Raw genomic sequence first — 21,224 nt, forward strand, 5'->3', positions numbered from 1 at the left:
CTAATTGACATAATTTGAGTCAATTGGAGGTGTATCTGTGGATGTATTTCAAGGCTTACCTTCAAACTCAGTGCCTCTTTGCTTGACATCATGGGAAAATCAAAATAAATCAGCCAAGACCTCAGAAAATAAATTGTAGACATCCACAAGTCTGGTTCATCCTCGGGAGCAATTTCCAAACACATGAAGGTACCACGTTCATCTTTACAAACAATAGTACGCAAGTATAAACACCATGGAACCACAGCCGTCATACTGCTCAGGAAGGAGACGCGTTCTGTCTCCTAGAGATTAACGTACTTTGGGGAGAAAAATGCAAATCAATCCAAGAACAACAGCAAAGGACCTTGTGAAGATGCTGGAGAAAACAGGTACAAAAGTATCTATATCCACAGTAAAGCGAGTCCTATATCGACATAACCTGAAAGGCCACTCAGCAAGGAAGAAGCCACTGCTCCAAAACCGACATAATAAAGACAGACTATGGTTTGCAGCTGCACATGGGGACAAAGATCATACTTTTTGGAGAAATGTCCTCTGGTCTGATGAAACAAAAATAGAGCTGTTTGGCCATAATGACCATCGTTATGTTTGGAGGAAAAAGGGGGAGGCTTGCAAGCCGAAGAACACCATCCCAACCGGTAAGCATGGGGGTGGCAGCATCATGTTGCGGGGGTGCTTTGCTGCAGGAGGTACTGGTGCACTTCACAAAATAGTTTGCATCATGGGGAGGAAAATTATGTGGATATATTGAAGCAACATCTCAAGACTTCAGTCAGGAAGTTAAAGCTTGGTCACAAATGGGTCTTCCAAATGGACAATGACCCCAAGTGCACTTCCAAAGTTGTGGCAAAATGGCTTAAGGACAACAAAGTCAAGGTATTGGAGTGGCCATCACAAAGCCCTGACCTTGCAAGCAAGGAGGCCTACAAACCTGACTCAGTTGCACCAGCTCTGTCAGGAGGAATGGGCCAAAATTCACCCAACTTATTGTGGGAAGCTTGTGGAAGGCTACCTGAAACGTTTGACCCAAGTTAAACCATTTAAAGGCAATGCTACCAAATACTAATTGAGTGTATGTAAATTTCTGACCCACTGGGAATGTGATGAAAGAAATAAAAGCTGAAATAAATCATTCTCACTACTATTATTCTGACATTTCACATTCTTAACATAAAGTGGTGATCCTAACTGACCTCAAACAGGGAATTTTGACTGGCACTAAATTTCAGGAATTGTGAAAAATGTTGTTTAAATGTATTTGGCTAAGGTGTATGTAAACTTCCGACATCAATTGTTTGTCTGCTCTCTGTCCAGGGGAGGGGTGATACGTTATACAGCAGAATCAGACCAGACTAACCTGGCACCATCATTTACGGACAGAGGACAATTCATTACTTTCCCCGTCAATACTTCCCTTCAAGTCTCCAGCCTCTCGGTTTAAAGTGCTTTAAATAAGAGATTAAATGCTTCACTCCTGATTCATACTGTATAAAGAAGGGGTATAGTTTGAGCTAAATGGACTTGCTGGGATGGATGGTGATTATGTGAGCATGATGAATACAGCTCTCCAGAGACGGTTGGAATGGTTTTATTAGCATTATGGTTTTAATGGTTTTTACTCTATAATTTTAAGAGACACGTGCCTTCCACTGACTCTGTTCATGTCATTGCTTATAACAAGTGAAAAGCTGTCTAGAAGAAATGTGTAGTGTTTTATAAACATGAAGAAAAGGTTACTCCTCTATCTTGGAAACTTAATCCATTACAACAAAAATGTCTCTTCAATTGCAAAGTGGACAAAGTTAGAAGAAAGCTGTCTTTCTCTTGAGAGTAGTAGCTCTATCAGGGGAATAAGAATAATACACACACCCTACTCTACCCCCCACCCTGTATCCACCGCCACCTCTCTCTGGATTGGTGGAATGACTGGAGCAGGACTACTGGGGTCTGCCAAATTATTCTACTGCTGGAGGAGGAATAACACACAGGTGACCTTGTCTGACCTGGAGCAGCCCCTGAAAGCCAGGCTAAAAGGGAGAAGGCGGCCGGCAGGAAGGCTAAAAGGGAGAAGGCAGCCGACCGGACAGCTAAAAGGGAGAAGGCAGCCGACCGGACAGCTAAAAGGGAGAAGGCAGCCGACCGGACAGCTAAAAGGGAGAAGGCAGCCGACCGGACAGCTAAAAGGGAGAAGGCTGCCGACCGGACAGCTAAAAGGGAGAAGGCTGCCGACCGGACAGCTAGAAGGGAGAAGGCAGCCGACCGGACAGCTAAAAGGGAGAAGGCAGCCGACCGGACAGCTAAAAGGGAGAAGGCAGCCGACCGGACAGCTAAAAGGGAGAAGGCAGCCGACCGGACAGCTAGAAGGGAGAAGGCTGCCGACCGGACAGCTAAAAGGGAGAAGGCTGCCGACCGGACAGCTAAAAGGGAGAAGGCTGCCGACCGGACAGCTAGAAGGGAGAAGGCAGCCGACCGGACAGCTAAAAGGGAGAAGGCAGCCGACCGGACAGCTAAAAGGGAGAAGGCAGCCGACCGGACAGCTAAAAGGGAGAAGGCTGCCGACCGGACAGCTAAAAGGGAGAAGGCTGCCGACCGGACAGCTAAAAGGGAGAAGGCTGCCGACCGGACAGCTAGAAGGGAGAAGGCAGCCGACCGGACAGCTAAAAGGGAGAAGGCTGCCGACCGGACAGCTAAAAGGGAGAAGGCTGCCGACCGGACAGCTAAAAGGGAGAAGGCAGCCGACCGGACAGCTAAAAGGGAGAAGGCAGCCGACCGGACAGCTAAAAGGGAGAAGGCAGCCGACCGGACAGCTAAAAGGGAGAAGGCTGCCGACCGGACAGCTAAAAGGGAGAAGGCTGCCGACCGGACAGCTAAAAGGGAGAAGGCAGCCGACCGGACAGCTAAAAGGGAGAAGGCAGCCGACCGGACAGCTAAAAGGGAGAAGGCAGCCGACCGGACAGCTAAAAGGGAGAAGGCAGCCGACCGGACAGCTAAAAGGGAGAAGGCAGCCGACCGGACAGCTAAAAGGGAGAAGGCAGCCGGCCGGACAGCTAAAAGGGAGAAGGCAGCCGACCGGACAGCTAAAAGGGAGAAGGCAGCCGACCGGACAGCTAAAAGGGAGAAGGCAGCCGACCGGACAGCTAAAAGGGAGAAGGCAGCCGACCGGACAGCTAAAAGGGAGAAGGCAGCCGACCGGACAGCTAAAAGGGAGAAGGCAGCCGACCGGACAGCTAAAAGGGAGAAGGCAGCCGACCGGACAGCTAAAAGGGAGAAGGCAGCCGACCGGACAGCTAAAAGGGAGAAGGCAGCCAACCGGATAGCTAAAAGGGAGAAGGCAGCCGACCGGACAGCTAAAAGGGAGAAGGCAGCCGACCGGACAGCTAAAAGGGAGAAGGCAGCCGACCGGACAGCTAAAAGGGAGAAGGCAGCCAACCGGATAGCTAAGAGGGAGAAGGCTGCCGGCCGGACAGCTAAAAGGGAGAAGGCAGCCGACCGGACAGCTAAAAGGGAGAAGGCAGCCGACCGGACAGCTAAAAGGGAGAAGGCAGCCAACCGGACAGCTAAGAGGGAGAATGCTGCCGGCTGGCCAGCTAAGAGGGAGAAGGCTGGCCAGCTAAAAGGGGTTCCTAGTCCTCACACAAACAGACAAGGGGAGCAAAAGAAAAGTTCCATTCTTCAGTCTGGAGCTCAGATCCCTCCCTGAATGAAACCATTAAATGTCTCAGTGGACTCAGAAAACACCTGTACAGTACTAGACTACATTCCAGAGCAGGGCACATTCCCCTTCCCTTCTACATGCTGCTGCTATTCCACCATAATAACCACTACGTCCTAAATAGCACCATATTCCCTAAGTAGTGCAATACTTTTGACCAGAGCCCTATACCCTGGTCAAAAGCAGTGCACAGTGAAAAGGATGCCATTTGTTACACAACGGACAGAGATGTGAGCCATCAATAGCATGCTTAACATAGCTGCATGCTATCAGACCATGGGCCGTGGTGCTGTAATGACAGCATGCATGGCCTTAGCCTCTGCTTCCTGGAACCCCAAAACAAAGAGACTGTGGGGAGAAACAGAAACACAAGAAGGGGTTATTTTACAGTAGCCCTGCTGCCAGTCCTGGGTTGTGTCCCAAATTACCTCATAGTCCCTATGTAGTGCACAACTTATGGGCCCTAGTCAAAAGTAGTGCACTAAATAGGGTGTAATTTGAGACACATCCCAAGTGGTTCAGTCAGTTCAGTCAGGGTGTTCTCAGGTCTCTATGTAAAGGGGTTCAGTCAGGGTGTTCTCAGGTCTCTATGTAAAGTGGTTCAGTCAGGGTGTTCTCAGGTCTCTATGTAAAGTGGTTCAGTCAGAGTGTTCTCAGGTCTCTATGTAAAGTGGTTCAGTCAGAGTGTTCTCAGGTCTCTATGTAAAGTGGTTCAGTCAGAGTGTTCTCAGGTCTCTATGTAAAGTGGTTCAGTCAGAGTGTTCTCAGGTCTCTATGTAAAGTGGTTCAGTCAGAGTGTTCTCAGGTCTCTATGTAAAGTGGTTCAGTCAGACTGTTCTCAGGTCTCTATGTAAAGTGGTTCAGTCAGGGTGTTCTCAGGTCTCTATGTAAAGTGGTTCAGTCAGAGTGTTCTCAGGTCTCTATGTAAAGTGGTTCAGTCAGAGTGTTCTCAGGTCTCTATGTAAAGTGGTTCAGTCAGAGTGTTCTCAGGTCTCTATGTAAAGTGGTTCAGTCAGAGTGTTCTCAGGTCTCTATGTAAAGTGGTTCAGTCAGAGTGTTCTCAGGTCTCTATGTAAAGTGGTTCAGTCAGACTGTTCTCAGGTCTCTATGTAAAGTGGTTCAGTCAGGGTGTTCTCAGGTCTCTATGTAAAGTGGTTCAGTCAGAGTGTTCTCAGGTCTCTATGTAAAGTGGTTCAGTCAGGGTGTTCTCAGGTCTCTATGTAAAGTGGTTCAGTCAGAGTGTTCTCAGGTCTCTGTGTAAAGTGGTTCAGTCAGAGTGTTCTCAGGTCTCTATGTAAAGTGGTTCAGTCAGAGTGTTCTCAGGTCTCTATGTAAAGTGGTTCAGTCAGTGTTCTCAGGTCTCTATGTAAAGTGGTTCAGTCAGAGTGTTCTTAGGTCTCTATGTAAAGTGGTTCAGTCAGGGTGTTCTCAGGTCTCTATGTAAAGTGGTTCAGTCAGAGTGTTCTCAGGTCTCTATGTAAAGTGGTTCAGTTCAGTCCAGTCAGGGTGTTCTCAGGTCTCTATGTAAAGTGGTTCAGTTCAGTCCAGTCAGGGTGTTCTCAGGTCTCTATGTAAAGTGGTTCAGTCAGAGTGTTCTCAGGTCTCTATGTAAAGTGGTTCAGTCAGAGTGTTCTTAGGTCTATATGTAAAGTGGTTCAGTCAGAGTGTTCTCAGGTCTCTATGTAAAGTGGTTCAGTCAGGGTGTGCTCAGGTCTCTATGTAAAGTGGTTCAGTCAGAGTGTGCTCAGGTCTCTATGTAAAGTGGTTCAGTCAGGGTGTGCTCAGGTCTCTATGTAAAGTGGTTCAGTCAGAGTGTTCTCAGGTCTCTATGTAAAGTGGTTCAGTCAGAGTGTTCTCAGGTCTCTATGTAAAGTGGTTCAGTCAGAGTGTCCTCAGGTCGCTATGTAAAGTGGTTCAGTCAGAGTGTTCTCAGGTCTCTATGTAAAGTGGTTCAGTCAGAGTGTTCTCAGGTCTCTATGTAAAGTGGTTCAGTCAGAGTGTTCTCAGGTCTCTATGTAAAGTGGTTCAGTCAGAGTGTGCTCAGGTCTCTATGTAAAGTGGTTCAGTCAGAGTGTTCTCAGGTCTCTATGTAAAGTGGTTCAGTCAGAGTGTTCTCAGGTCTCTATGTAAAGTGGTTCAGTCAGAGTGTTCTCAGGTCTCTATGTAAAGTGGTTCAGTCAGAGTGTTCTCAGGTCTCTATGTAAAGTGGTTCAGTCAGAGTGTTCTCAGGTCTCTATGTAAAGTGGTTCAGTCAGAGTGTTCTCAGGTCTCTATGTAAAGTGGTTCAGTCAGAGTGTTCTCAGGTCTCTATGTAAAGTGCTTCAGTCAGAGTGTTCTCAGGTCTCTATGTAAAGTGGTTCAGTCAGGGTGTTCTCAGGTCTCTATGTAAAGTGGTTCAGTCAGTCCAGTCAGACTGTTCTCAGGTCTCTATGTAAAGTGGTTCAGTCAGAGTGTGCTCAGGTCTCTATGTAAAGTGGTTCAGTCAGTCCAGTCAGACTGTTCTCAGGTCTCTATGTAAAGTGGTTCAGTCAGAGTGTGCTCAGGTCTCTATGTAAAGTGGTTCAGTCAGTCCAGTCAGAGTGTTCTCAGGTCTCTATGTAAAGTGGTTCAGTCAGAGTGTTCTCGGGTCTCTATGTAAAGTGGTTCAGTTCAGTCCAGTCAGAGTGTTCTCAGGTCTCTATGTAAAGTGGTTCAGTCCAGTCAGAGTGTGCTCAGGTCTCTATGTAAAGTGGTTCAGTCAGTCCAGTCAGACTGTTCTCAGGTCTCTATGTAAAGTGGTTCAGTCAGAGTGTTCTCAGGTCTCTATGTAAAGTGGTTCAGTCAGAGTGTTCTCAGGTCTCTATGTAAAGTGGGTCAGTCAGAGTGTTCTCAGGTCTCTATGTAAAGTGGTTCAGTCAGAGTGTTCTCAGGTCTCTATGTAAAGTGGTTCAGTCAGAGTGTTCTCAGGTCTCTATGTAAAGTGGTTCAGTCAGTCCAGTCAGAGTGTTCTCAGGTCTCTATGTAAAGTGGTTCAGTCAGAGTGTTCTCAGGTCTCTATGTAAAGTGGTTCAGTCAGTCCAGTCAGAGTGTTCTCAGGTCTCTATGTAAAGTGGTTCAGTCAGAGTGTTCTCAGGTCTCTATGTAAAGTGGTTCAGTCCAGTCAGAGTGTTCTCAGGTCTCTATGTAAAGTGGTTCAGTCAGAGTGTTCTCAGGCCTCTGTGTAAAGTGGTTCAGTCAGAGTGTTCTCAGGTCTCTATGTAAAGTGGTTCAGTCAGAGTGTTCTCAGGTCTCTGTGTAAAGTGGTTCAGTCAGAGTGTTCTCAGGTCTCTATGTAAAGTGGTTCAGTCAGAGTGTTCTCAGGTCTCTATGTAAAGTGGTTCAGTCAGAGTGTTCTCAGGTCTCTATGTAAAGTGGTTCAGTCAGAGTGTTCTCAGGTCTCTATGTAAAGTGGTTCAGTCAGAGTGTTCTCAGGTCTCTGTGTAAAGTGGTTCAGTCAGAGTGTTCTCAGGTCTCTATGTAAAGTGGTTCAGTCAGAGTGTTCTCAGGTCTCTATGTAAAGTGGTTCAGTCAGAGTGTTCTCAGGTCTCTATGTAAAGTGGTTCAGTCAGAGTGTTCTCAGGTCTCTATGTAAAGTGGTTCAGTCAGAGTGTTCTCAGGTCTCTATGTAAAGTGCTTCAGTCAGAGTGTTCTCAGGTCTCTATGTAAAGTGGTTCAGTCAGTGTTCTCAGGTCTCTATGTAAAGTGGTTCAGTCAGAGTGTGCTCAGGTCTCTATGTAAAGTGGGTCAGTCAGAGTGTTCTCAGGTCTCTATGTAAAGTGGTTCAGTTCAGTCCAGTCAGAGTGTTCTCAGGTCTCTATGTAAAGTGGTTCAGTTCAGTCCAGTCAGAGTGTTCTCAGGTCTCTATGTAAAGTGGTTCAGTTCAGTCCAGTCAGGGTGTTCTCAGGTCTCTATGTAAAGTGGTTCAGTCAGTCCAGTCAGAGTGTTCTCAGGTCTCTATGTAAAGTGGTTCAGTCAGAGTGTTCTCAGGTCTCTATGTAAAGTGGTTCAGTCAGAGTGTTCTCAGGTCTCTATGTAAAGTGGTTCAGTCCAGTCAGAGTGTTCTCAGGTCTCTATGTAAAGTGGTTCAGTCAGAGTGTTCTCAGGCCTCTGTGTAAAGTGGTTCAGTCAGAGTGTTCTCAGGTCTCTATGTAAAGTGGTTCAGTCAGAGTGTTCTCAGGTCTCTATGTAAAGTGGGTCAGTCAGAGTGTTCTCAGGTCTCTATGTAAAGTGGTTCAGTCAGAGTGTTCTCAGGTCTCTATGTAAAGTGGTTCAGTCAGAGTGTTCTCAGGTCTCTATGTAAAGTGGTTCAGTCAGTCCAGTCAGAGTGTTCTCAGGTCTCTATGTAAAGTGGTTCAGTCAGAGTGTTCTCAGGTCTCTATGTAAAGTGGTTCAGTCAGTCCAGTCAGAGTGTTCTCAGGTCTCTATGTAAAGTGGTTCAGTCAGAGTGTTCTCAGGTCTCTATGTAAAGTGGTTCAGTCCAGTCAGAGTGTTCTCAGGTCTCTATGTAAAGTGGTTCAGTCAGAGTGTTCTCAGGCCTCTGTGTAAAGTGGTTCAGTCAGAGTGTTCTCAGGTCTCTATGTAAAGTGGTTCAGTCAGAGTGTTCTCAGGTCTCTGTGTAAAGTGGTTCAGTCAGAGTGTTCTCAGGTCTCTATGTAAAGTGGTTCAGTCAGAGTGTTCTCAGGTCTCTATGTAAAGTGGTTCAGTCAGAGTGTTCTCAGGTCTCTATGTAAAGTGGTTCAGTCAGAGTGTTCTCAGGTCTCTATGTAAAGTGGTTCAGTCAGAGTGTTCTCAGGTCTCTGTGTAAAGTGGTTCAGTCAGAGTGTTCTCAGGTCTCTATGTAAAGTGGTTCAGTCAGAGTGTTCTCAGGTCTCTATGTAAAGTGGTTCAGTCAGAGTGTTCTCAGGTCTCTATGTAAAGTGGTTCAGTCAGAGTGTTCTCAGGTCTCTATGTAAAGTGGTTCAGTCAGAGTGTTCTCAGGTCTCTATGTAAAGTGCTTCAGTCAGAGTGTTCTCAGGTCTCTATGTAAAGTGGTTCAGTCAGTGTTCTCAGGTCTCTATGTAAAGTGGTTCAGTCAGAGTGTGCTCAGGTCTCTATGTAAAGTGGGTCAGTCAGAGTGTTCTCAGGTCTCTATGTAAAGTGGTTCAGTTCAGTCCAGTCAGAGTGTTCTCAGGTCTCTATGTAAAGTGGTTCAGTTCAGTCCAGTCAGAGTGTTCTCAGGTCTCTATGTAAAGTGGTTCAGTTCAGTCCAGTCAGGGTGTTCTCAGGTCTCTATGTAAAGTGGTTCAGTCAGTCCAGTCAGAGTGTTCTCAGGTCTCTATGTAAAGTGGTTCAGTCAGAGTGTTCTCAGGTCTCTATGTAAAGTGGTTCAGTCAGTCCAGTCAGAGTGTTCTCAGGTCTCTATGTAAAGTGGTTCAGTCAGAGTGTTCTCAGGTCTCTATGTAAAGTGGTTCAGTCCAGTCAGAGTGTTCTCAGGTCTCTATGTAAAGTGGTTCAGTCAGAGTGTTCTCAGGCCTCTGTGTAAAGTGGTTCAGTCAGAGTGTTCTCAGGTCTCTATGTAAAGTGGTTCAGTCAGAGTGTTCTCAGGTCTCTGTGTAAAGTGGTTCAGTCAGAGTGTTCTCAGGTCTCTATGTAAAGTGGTTCAGTCAGAGTGTTCTCAGGTCTCTATGTAAAGTGGTTCAGTCAGAGTGTTCTCAGGTCTCTATGTAAAGTGGTTCAGTCAGAGTGTTCTCAGGTCTCTATGTAAAGTGGTTCAGTCAGAGTGTTCTCAGGTCTCTGTGTAAAGTGGTTCAGTCAGAGTGTTCTCAGGTCTCTATGTAAAGTGGTTCAGTCAGAGTGTTCTCAGGTCTCTATGTAAAGTGGTTCAGTCAGAGTGTTCTCAGGTCTCTATGTAAAGTGGTTCAGTCAGAGTGTTCTCAGGTCTCTATGTAAAGTGGTTCAGTCAGAGTGTTCTCAGGTCTCTATGTAAAGTGCTTCAGTCAGAGTGTTCTCAGGTCTCTATGTAAAGTGGTTCAGTCAGTGTTCTCAGGTCTCTATGTAAAGTGGTTCAGTCAGAGTGTGCTCAGGTCTCTATGTAAAGTGGGTCAGTCAGAGTGTTCTCAGGTCTCTATGTAAAGTGGTTCAGTTCAGTCCAGTCAGAGTGTTCTCAGGTCTCTATGTAAAGTGGTTCAGTTCAGTCCAGTCAGAGTGTTCTCAGGTCTCTATGTAAAGTGGTTCAGTTCAGTCCAGTCAGGGTGTTCTCAGGTCTCTATGTAAAGTGGTTCAGTCAGTCCAGTCAGGGTGTTCTCAGGTCTCTATGTAAAGTGGTTCAGTCAGTCCAGTCAGGGTGTTCTCAGGTCTCTACAGAAAATGTCTAACTTAAAAAATATGAGGGGAAGATGAAACATGGAAAATGTATGGAAGAGGTGTTGAAAAATATCCTGGGGAGTAAAGTTGGCCAAAACATCTGTACCTGTCCTATGGTCTTCTGGCCCCTGGGGAAGGCAAATTAACACCATGGAGAAGTCCAAAATACAGTATGCTCTCAGAAGCAAAGACCTCCCACTCTCCCTCCCTAGTCCAAAATACAGTTAGTCCACAGAGCTAAAGACCTCCCTCTCTCCCTCCCTAGTCCAAAATACAGTTAGTTCACAGAGCTAAAGACCTCCCTCTCTCCCTCCCTAGTCCAAAATACAGTTAGTTCACAGAGCTAAAGACTTCCCTCTCTCCCTCCCTAGTCCAAAATACAGTTAGTTCACAGAGCTAAAGACCTCCCTCTCTCCCTCCCTAGTCCAAAATACAGTTAGTTAACAGAGCTAAAGACCTCCCTCTCTCCCTCCCTAGTCCAAAATACAGTTAGTTCACAGAGCTAAAGACACTGATACTCTGCCCTCCTATACCTCTCTCTCACCCTCTCTTTCTTTCTCTCTCCCTCTCACTCACCCTCTCTCTCTCTCAACCTCTCTCTCACCCTCTCTTTCACTCCTCCTCTCTCTCCCTTTCTCTCACCCACTCGCTACCCCTCTCTCTCTCTCTACCCCTCTGCCTCTACCTCTCTCTCTACCTCTCTCGCTCCCTCTCTTTCTCTCACCCTCTCTCTCCTCCTCTTTATTCTCTTCCTCTCTTTCCCTCTCTCTTCCGCCGTCATCAATCTTTACATGTCTACAGGACCCTCCGTCTGAAGAGACTACTGTAGATTCTAGAACAACAATGGGTTGGCGTTGCAGATGGCAGCTTTCTGTCCAGTAGTGTTCTTTCTAACAAACTAAACAACAAACTAAACATTCCCTAATGAACACGACCCAGGTTAAGTGTGCATAGTCACATTGCATTTACCCAACAGTGAGTGTTTGTGTAGCTGCTGCAGCTGCTCTGACAACAGTTTTAAAATCTTCACGGGCCAAATTGTGAAGAACAGGATGGTAGTTTACAGTGATCGTGATGTCTGTAGTAAAAGCTAAGAATTAACAGGTGAATGGATGGATCTCTATAGTGCAAACACATACTGTGAAAACACAGCCCCAATACATAAAAGCACTCTGATATAACGTCAGCATGTAGTTAACATTTTTCCCTGATACCTTCCCTCCTTACACTTTACTAACACCCTTTCTCCATCTCTCCCTCTCCATCTCTCTCTCCCCATCTCTGCTCTCTGTCGCCCTGTAATACCAGTAAATTCCTGTGCATTGTGAGGACAGAGGCCATGGCAGCAGCAGTAGTGAAATAACAACCGTGTGAGACCTTTACAGTTTATAGTGACTGTCATTTTTATAGAGGAACGTGTGTGTAGGAGACAGCAAAACAACACACTGACAAAAGGTTGTCTTGGTGGAAACTGCAATCTAAAGAGTTAGATGGGCTCTGGTGTCAGGTGGACAGACACATTGAAACATTTATTAAGTTACTGGCCAAATAGAGGTATGGTGGAGCAGTGTCTGCCGGTCCATCTCTTCATGATTTCCTCAGCCCAGCATTACCTAAAGTGATGTGTGTTTGACTATATTGTCTGTTTGGACAGACAGTACTGTACCTTTACCTTTACAGATGGTGTTGACACCGCTCCAACTCCCGTTCTCCTGACACACACGTGTCTCGGGGCCCACCAGGTGGTAACCATGGGAACAGGTGAAATGGACCTCATGACCGATGAAATACTTGGAGCCAAACTTCCTCCCGTGGACAGGGGCTTCCAGGGAGGGGCAAACGGACGGAGCTGAGGGAGGGAGGGAGGGAGGGAGGGAGGGAGGGAGGGGCAGGGAGAGAGAGAAGGAGAGAGAGGATTGTCACACGTTTGCATACGGAGTCGTGCACCCAGCATACTGTGGTATTTAGTGTCTGTGGACATACACGTGTCAACCAGGTTGGTACTGTAGGACTCTAGGACCACTTCATGGGAAAGATTGATGCAATGCCTAATTTCATCCAACAATACCAGCTCTATAACAATAAAAATTCAAATAGTTCTGGGAAAAAAAGCATTTTATTGAGAGAAACTACTACAAATAATGGCTCAATAATACAAAGGCAGCACACAATTGTCCAGAATTGACAGCCAAGGTGTTAATGTAATAACATCAGTATGTGCTGCTTTTCTAAATCTATTCAAATAAAGAGGTTTGACTTCTAGTACAGTATAGCCTACGAGTTATTAAAATAAAGAGCTTTGACTTCTAGTACAGTACAGCCATCACTGCCTGGTATGGCAACTGCTCGGCCTCCGACCGCAAGGCACTACAGAGGGTAGTGCGTACGGCCCAGTACATCACTGGGGCCAAGCTTCCTGCCATCCAGGACCTCTATATCAGGCGGTGTCAGAGCAAGGCCCTAAAAATGGTCAAAGACTCCAGCCACCCTAGTCATAGACTGCTTTCTCTGCTACCGCACGGCAAGCGGTACCGGAGTGCCAAGTCTAGGTCCAAAAGGCTTCTTAACAGATTCTACCCCTAAGCCATAAGACTCCTGAACGGGCTACCCAGACCCCTCTTTTACGCTGCTGCTACTCTCTGTTTATAATCTATGCATAGTCACTTTAACTCTACTTACAGTGCCATGCAAAAGTATTCATCCCCCTTGGCGTTTTTGCTATTTTGTTGCACTATAACCTGTAATTTAAATGAATTTTTATTTGGATTTCATGAATTGGACATACACAAAATAGTCCAAATTGGTGAAGTGAAATGAAATAAATTACTTATTTCAAGAAATTCTAAAAAATAAAAACAGAAAAGTGGTGCGTGCATATTCACCCCCTTTGCTATGAGGCCCCTAAATAAGATCTGGTGCAACCAATTACCATCAGAAGTCACATAATTAGTTAAATAAAGTCCACCTGTGTGCAATCTAAGTGTCACATGATCTCAGTATACATACACCTGTTCCAAAAGGCACCAGAGTCTGCAACACCACTAAGCAAGGGGCACCACCAAGCAAGTGGTACCGTGATAACCAAGAAGCTCTTCAAACAGGTCAGGGACAAAGTTGTGGAGAAGTACATATAAGGGTTGGGTTATAAAAAATATCTGAAACTTTGAACATCCCACGGAGCACCATTAAATCTATTATTAAAAAATGGAAAGAATATGGCACCACAACAAACCTGTCAAGAGAGGGCCGCCCACCAAAACATTCATGGACCATGCAAGGACGGTATTAAACAGAGAGGCAACAAAGAGACCAAAGATAACCCTGAAGGAGCTGCAAAGCTCCACAGCGGAGATTGGAGTATCTGTCCATAGGACCACTTTAAGCCATACACTCCACAGAGCTGGCCTTTACGGAAGAGTGGCCAGAAAAAAAGCCATTGCTTAAAACCTTTACAGCCCCGGCGTTCCGCTAGCGGAACTCCTCCCACATTCCACTGAAAAGGCAGAGCGCGAAATTCTAAAAATATTTTTTTGAAATATTTAACTTTCACACATTAACAAGTCCAATACAGCAAATGAAAGATACACATCTTGTGAATCAAGTCAACATGTCCGATTTTTAAAATGTTTTACAGCAAAAACACCACATATATTTATGTTAGCTCACCACCAAATACAAAAAAGGACAGACATTTTTCACAGCACAGGTAGCATGCACGAAACCAACCAAACTAACCAAGAAACAACGTCATCAGATGACAGTCCTATAACATGTTACACAATAAATCTATGTTTTGTTCAAAAAATGTGCATATTTGAGGTATAAATCAGTTTTACATTGCTGCTACCATCACAGCTACCGTCAGAATTAGCACCGAAGCAGCCAGAGTAATTATAGAGACCAACGTGAAATACCTAAATACTCATCATAAAGCATTTCTGAAAAATCGATGGTGTACAGCAAATTAAAGACAAACATCTTGTGAATCCAGCCAATATTTCCGATTTTTTAAGTGTTTTACAGCGAAAACACAATATAGCATTATATTAGCTTACTACAATAGCCTACCACACAACCGCATTCATTCATCAAGGCACGTTAGCGATAGCAATAGGCACGTTAGCGTTAGCGAATAAACCAGCAAAAGATATTCATTTTCACTAACCTTCATAAACCTTCCTCAGATGACAGTCCTATAACATCAGGTTATACATACACTTATGTTTTGTTCGAAAATGTGCATATTTAGAACTGAAATCAGTGGTTATCCATTATGCTAACGTAGCATCTTTTTCCCAGAATGTGCGGATATTTCTATTAGACTCTCACCTATTCTGACCAAATAGCTATTCATAAACATTACAAAAAAATACATGTTGTATAGGAAATTATAGATACACTAGTTCTTAATGCAATCGCAGTGTTAGAATTCTAAAAATATCTTCATTACGACATAAGGCTTATGTTATAGCGAGAGAGTGGCCAAAACCTGGGCGCAAAACTACTAGTACACAGTTCGACAGATATATGAAATAGCATCACAAAATGGGTCCTACTTTTGGTGATCTTCCATCAGAATGTTGTACAAGGGGTCCTTTGTCCAGAACAGTCGTTGTTTGGATTTATAACATCGTTTTTCCCTCTTGAATTAGCAAGCACACTGGCCAAGTGGCGCGAAGCTCTCCAACGTCAACAAACACAGACAACGCAACACGCCTAACGTCCCAAAAAAATTTCAATAATCTAATAAAACTATATTGAAAAAACATACTTTACGATGATATTGTGACATGTATCAAATAAAATCAAAGCCGGAGATAGTAGTCGCCTATAACGACAGCTTTTCAGAAGGCAATTCCAGGTCCATCTTTGCGCTTTCCAGAAAAGAGAAAATGGATGACTCGTCGTGCCAAGAGGATTTATTCCACCTCAGACCAAGATAAACACTTCATTTCTTCTCTCACTTCCTCTTGACATCTAGGGGAAGGTGTATGACGTGCATGTATACTCATACGTATCATGCCCATTTATAGGCAGGCCATTGAACAGAGCATCGATTTCAGACTTTCCACTTCCTGGTCAGAAAGTGTGCTGCCAAATGAGTTCTGTTTTACTCACAGACAAAATTCAAACGGTTTTAGAAACTAGAGAGTGTTTTCTATCCAATAGTAATAATAATATGCATATTGTACGAGCAAGAATTGAGTACGAGGCCGTTTAAATTGGGCACGATTTTCCCCCAAAGTGAAAACAGCGCCCTCTGTCCTCAACAGGTTTTAAAGAAAAAATAAGCAAACATGTTTGGTGTTCGCCAAAAGGCATGTGGGAGACTCCACAGAAATCATATGGAAGAAGGTACTCTGGTCAGATAAGACTACAATTGAGCTTTTTGGCCATCAAGGAAAACGCTATGTCTGGAGCAAACACAACACCTCTCATCACCCCGAGAACACCACAGTGAAGCCTGGTGGTAGCAGCATCATGCTGTGGGGATGTTTTTCTTTAGCAGAGACTGAGAAACTGGTCAGAATCGAAGGAATGATGAATGGCGCTAAATACACAGAAATTCTTGAGGGAAACCTGTTTCAGTCTTCCAGAGATTTGAGACGGGGACGGAGATTCACCTTCCAGCAGGACAATGACCCTAATTATACTGCTAAAGCAGCACTTGAGTGGTTTAAGGGGAAACATTTAAATATCTTGGAACGGCCTAGTCAAAGCCCAGACCTGAATCCAATTGAGAATCTGTGGTATGACTTATAGATTGCTGTACACCAGCGGAACCCATCCAACTTGAAGGAGCTAGAGCAGTTTTGCCTTGAAGAATGGTAAAAAATCCCAGTGGCTAGATGTGCCAAGCTTATAGAGACATACCCCAAGGGACTTGCAGCTGTAATTGCTGCAAAATGTGTCTCTACAAAGTATTGACTTTGGGGGGGTGAATAGTTATGCACGCTCAAGTTTTCAGTTTTTTTGTGTTGTTCCTTGTTTGTTTCACAAGAAAAAATATTTTGCATCTTCAAAGTGGTAGGCATGTTGTGTAAATCAAATGATACAATCTCCCCAAAAATCTATTTTAATTCCAGGTTGTAAGGAAACGAAATAGGAAAAATGCCAAAGGGGGTGAATACTTTCGCAAGCCACTGTACATGTACATATTACCTCAATTACCTCAACTAACCGGTGCCCCCACACATTGACTATGTACTGTTACGCCCTGTATATAGCCTCGCTTGTTATTTTACTGCTGCTGTTTTTTTTAATATTTTTTTTTATATATATATATTTTTTTTTTTGGGGGGTGGATCAGCTTAATATTGCGGAAAGAATGTTGTTTCCAATGTAGTTGTCTGCATCATTTCCAATCCCCCATATTTTTTTGGGTAAATATATATATCCATTCACGTATGCATACATATACACATATATACATACACATACCTACATAGACATACATACTTTTTTTTAAAGAGTATACCTTTATTATTATTCCCTGCAAACCATTTTTGTGGTAATGCTGCAATTAATTGGTTGTAATTTTGGGTAGAGCAGACATTTCCATATGTCTGTGTTAGCTGCATGTGTGACATTATTCCACCAGTCCTATTTATGATATCATTCACAAAAATTATACCTTTTTTAAACATTTCTTAGATAAATACAGTTTTTTTATCAATTACTATATTTGAATTTAACCACAAGATTTGTTGTACTATTTGTTCCGTCCTTTCAGGTGGATTAAACTGAAATTGCAACCAACTTTCTAAGGCTTGTTTAAAAAATAAAGATATTTTGGAGATTATTTCCTTTTCAAGCAACCGAAAGTGAGCAGGTGTAATCTGAATAAAGGGAAAAAGGCCCTTCTTGAACATAGGATGAGACATTCGTACCAATCTACTAGAGAACCAGTTTGGATTTAAGTATAACTTTTGTATGACTGATGCCTTTAGTGAGAGGTCTAATGCTTTAATATTTAATAATTTCTGCCCTCCGAATTCATATTCGTTATATAAATAGGCCCTTTTAATTTTATCTGGCTTACCGTTCCAAATAAAATTGAATATTTTTTGTTCATATAATTTAAAAAGCAGGTCACTAGGTGTAGGCAAAACCATAAGCAAATAGGTAAACTGTGATATGATTAAAGAGTTAATCAGGGTGATTTTCCCACAAATAGACAGGTATTTTCCTTTCCATGGTAGCAAGATCTTATCTATTTTTGCTAACTTTCTATAAAAATTTATTGGAGTGAGATCATTTCTTTCTTTTGGGATTTGTATACCGACTATGTCCACATCACCGTCAGACCATTTAATTGGTAAACTACATGGCAATGTAAAATGTGTATTTTTTAGTGATCCAATACGTAATATGGTACATTTATCATAATTTGGTTTTAATCCAGAGAGGATAGCAAATGTATCTAGATCCTCTAAGAGGCCGTGGAGAGATTCTAGTTGTGGTTTTAAAAGAAAACATGAATCATCAGCGTACAATGACACCTTAGTTTTTAGGCCCTGGATTTCTAATCCCTTAATATTAATGTTTGATCTAATTTTAACAGCTAACATTTCGATGGCAATAATAAATAGATATGCCGATAGTGGACAACCTTGTTTTACTCCTCTAGATAGTTTAAAACTTTCTGAGATGTAGCCATTATTTACTATTTTACACCTAGGGTTACTATACATAATTTTTACCCATTTTATAAGAGATTCCCCAAAATTGAAATATTCTAGGCATTTATATATAAACTCCAGTCGTACTTTATCAAAAGCCTTTTCAAAATCAGCTATGAAAACCAGGCCTGGTGTCCCCGATATTTCATAGTGTTCTATTGTTTCCAGTACTTGCCTTATATTATCTCCAATGTATCGTCCATGTAAAAAACCTGTCTGATTAGGATGAATAATATCTGACAAAACTTTTTTTATTCTATGCGCCAAGCATTTTGCTAGGATTTTTGCATCACAACACTGAAGTGTAAGAGGTCTCCAATTTTTTAAATGGACTGGATCTTTATATATACCACTTGGGTCCTGTTTCAGTAATAATGATATCACACCTTCTTGTTGCGTGTCTGATAATCTATCATTTATATAGGAGTGGTTAAAACAAGCTAATAGTGGTCCTTTGAGTATATAAAAAAAATGTTTGTATACTTCCACTGGTATGCCATCCAGTCCTGGAGTTTTCCCATCCTTAAAGGCCCCAATTGCATCAAGTAGTTCCTCCTCTGTAATTAGGCCTTCACATGAGTCTTTCTGTACAGATGTTAATTTTACATTATTATTAGGGAAAAAATCCATACAATTAGTTTCAGTTAGTGGAGATGGAGGAGCCTGAAACGAAAATATATTCTTAAAGTACTTTACTTCCTCTTTCAAAATATCATTTGGTGAATCATGCGTGACTCCATCATTTGTAACAAGTTTTAATACGTTTTTTTTGGTAGCATTTCTATATTGAAGATTGAAAAAGAATTTGGTGCATTTTTCCCCATATTCCATCCAGTTAGCTTTATTTTTGTAATATATTACACTGGATCTTTCTTGAATAAGTTCCTCCATTTCTTTTTGTTTTTCCTCTAACTTATTCTGTGCCTCTATGGTACCGTTTTTATTGTTATCTAACTGTACTGTTAGTCCTTCAATTTCCTTTGTTAATATGGACTCTTTTGATCGAAATTGCTTTTGTTTTATAGATGAGTACTGAATTGCATGGCCTCTAAAGGCACACTTAAAAGTGTCCCATACAATATGGGGATCTGCTGTACCTATGTTATGTCTAAAAAAGTCAGTTATAAATTCTTCTGTCCTAGTTCTAAACAATTTATCATCTAGTAGGCTTTGATTAAATTTCCAATATCCTCGCCCACGTGGAAATTCTGTAAGAGTAATATATATGCCAATTATGTGATGGTCCGACCGCATTCTGTCCCCTATCAAACACTTTTTAACTTTTGGTGCCAGAGAGAATGATATAAGAAAGTAGTCAAGGCGACTAGCTTGATTAAGCCTCCGCCATGTATATCTCACTAGGTCAGGGTATTTAAGTCTCCATATATCCACTAATTCCAATATATCCATGACGTTCCTGATTTCCTTAAGTGCCTGAGGGTGATAGTTTGTAGTGTGATTTCCTTTCCGGTCCATAGAGGTATTTAAGACCGTATTAAAATCTCCCACTATAATAATAGAGTCTAGTGTTGCTTGTAGAGTTGATACATTCTTATATATATTGTCAAAGAAGCTTGGATCATCATTATTCGGACCGTATAGGTTAATAAGCCATATATGTTTATTGTCCAATAACATATTTAAAATATTCCATCTACCTTGAGGATCTGTTTGGACAAGTTGCACATTTGGATCAAAGTTATTAGTAATTAAAACCATCACCCCTTTTGAATTTCTTTGCCCATGGGAGAAATATATTTCGCCCCCCCAGTTCTTTTTCCACAAAACTTCATCTAAAACTGTTGAATGGGTTTCCTGTAAACAGTAGATATTATAATCCTTCTCTTTTAGCCAGGTAAATACTGATCGTCTTTTCTTATTATCTGCTAAGCCATTACAATTGTAACTGGCTATACTTATTTCACCACTTACCATAATGAGACACACCTTTCAATTATTTTTATCAAAATATATGTTTGTAAACGTCCTATTAAAAAGTAACATAATGATTGAGTGTCTATATAGTTGTACCATGACATTTGCATCTCCACTAAGCAAACCTCCAATTGGTCCCCACTATTCCACCCGCCAAAAGCCCCCATCTCGAGTTGGGTTGTCATCCCAATGCCCGGCAGACCACCCCCGACCCCCCGCATCGCACAGCCCCGGACCGACTGGGATCCATCCTTCGAAAAGTGCACACAGCACCATCCACCGAACCGAAGCAGATCCATTGCCAAATGCATTTCCATCGCCCTCACCTGCTGCTGCTGCTGTTTAATTATTTGTTACTTTTATTTTCTATTTTCTTTTTTTGACCTAATACTTATTTTTATTAGTTTTTCTTAACTTCTTAAAGCATTGTTGCTTTATATAGAGGTAAGTAAGCATTTCAATGTAAGATCTACTACACCTGTTGTTTTCGGCGCATGTGACAAATAAAATGTGATACGTTTTTCAAATAAAGAGGTTTGACTAGTACAGTACAGCCTATGAGCTTAAAGTAAAGTAATTGCAAGAGAGGACGAGAGTGGAGAAAGTGAAATAAACAATAAAAAAATTAACAGTAAACATTACACTTACAAAAGTTCCAAAATAATAGTTTATTTCACTTTTGTTTATTATCTATTTCACTTGCTTTGACAATGTAAACATATGTTTCCCATGTCAATAAAAATGTACATTTTATTGAGCGAGAGAAACATACAGACAGACAGTCTCTCCTCAGTCTAGCGCTGATGAATAACTAATTTCACCAGTTTTCACAATAGAACAGAATAGAATAGCAGTATATACATAAATATAGCAGAATAGAATAGTATAGGATATACATAAATATAACAGAATAGAATAGTATAGCATATACTTAAATAGAACAGAATAGAATAGTATATACTTAAATAGAACAGAATAGAATAGTATATACTTAAATAGAACAGAATAGAATAGTATATACTTAAATAGAACAGAATAGAAAAGTATATACTTAAATAGAACAGAATAGAATAGTATATACTTAAATAGAACAGAATAGAACAGCATAGTATATACTTAAGTAGAACAGAACAGCATAGTATATACTTAAATAGAACAGAATAGAACAGGATAGTATATACTTAAGTAGAATAGAACAGCATAGTATATACTTAAGTAGAACAGAACAGCATAGTATATACTTAAATAGAACAGAATAGAACAGCATAGTATATACTTAAATAGAACAGCATAGTATATACTTAAATAGAACAGCATAGTATATACTTAAATAAAACAGAATAGAACTGGCTCTGATAGAAGCACCTGATGATAGCGTAACTAGTTGTCTGGAGAAAGTTGAACCAAAGGGACGGATTGGTAAACTGGACAAACACACAACCACAACAAGATCAACGCGTCCCACATTGACCCAATGCAATTCCTGAGGTTTATGTGCTAAAGTGCCAAAAGCAGGTCAAAGAGAGTTCACA

General features: G+C 42.2%; 1 protein-coding gene across 1 annotated transcript in view; it reads right to left on the reverse strand.

The window, feature by feature from the left end:
• The window catches only part of LOC139571458 (fibulin-7-like), a 38,868-nt gene that overhangs the window by 9,435 nt on the left and 8,209 nt on the right, over positions 1–21,224 (reverse strand). The window contains exon 3 of the mRNA XM_071394348.1: positions 11,748–11,924. Coding sequence (XP_071250449.1) covers positions 11,748–11,924 — 177 coding nt within the window. The remainder of the gene's footprint in view (positions 1–11,747; positions 11,925–21,224) is intronic.

The sequence above is a fragment of the Salvelinus alpinus genome, chromosome 3 (genome assembly GCF_045679555.1).
Source record: "Salvelinus alpinus chromosome 3, SLU_Salpinus.1, whole genome shotgun sequence".
Classification (NCBI taxonomy): Eukaryota; Metazoa; Chordata; class Actinopteri; order Salmoniformes; family Salmonidae; genus Salvelinus; species Salvelinus alpinus.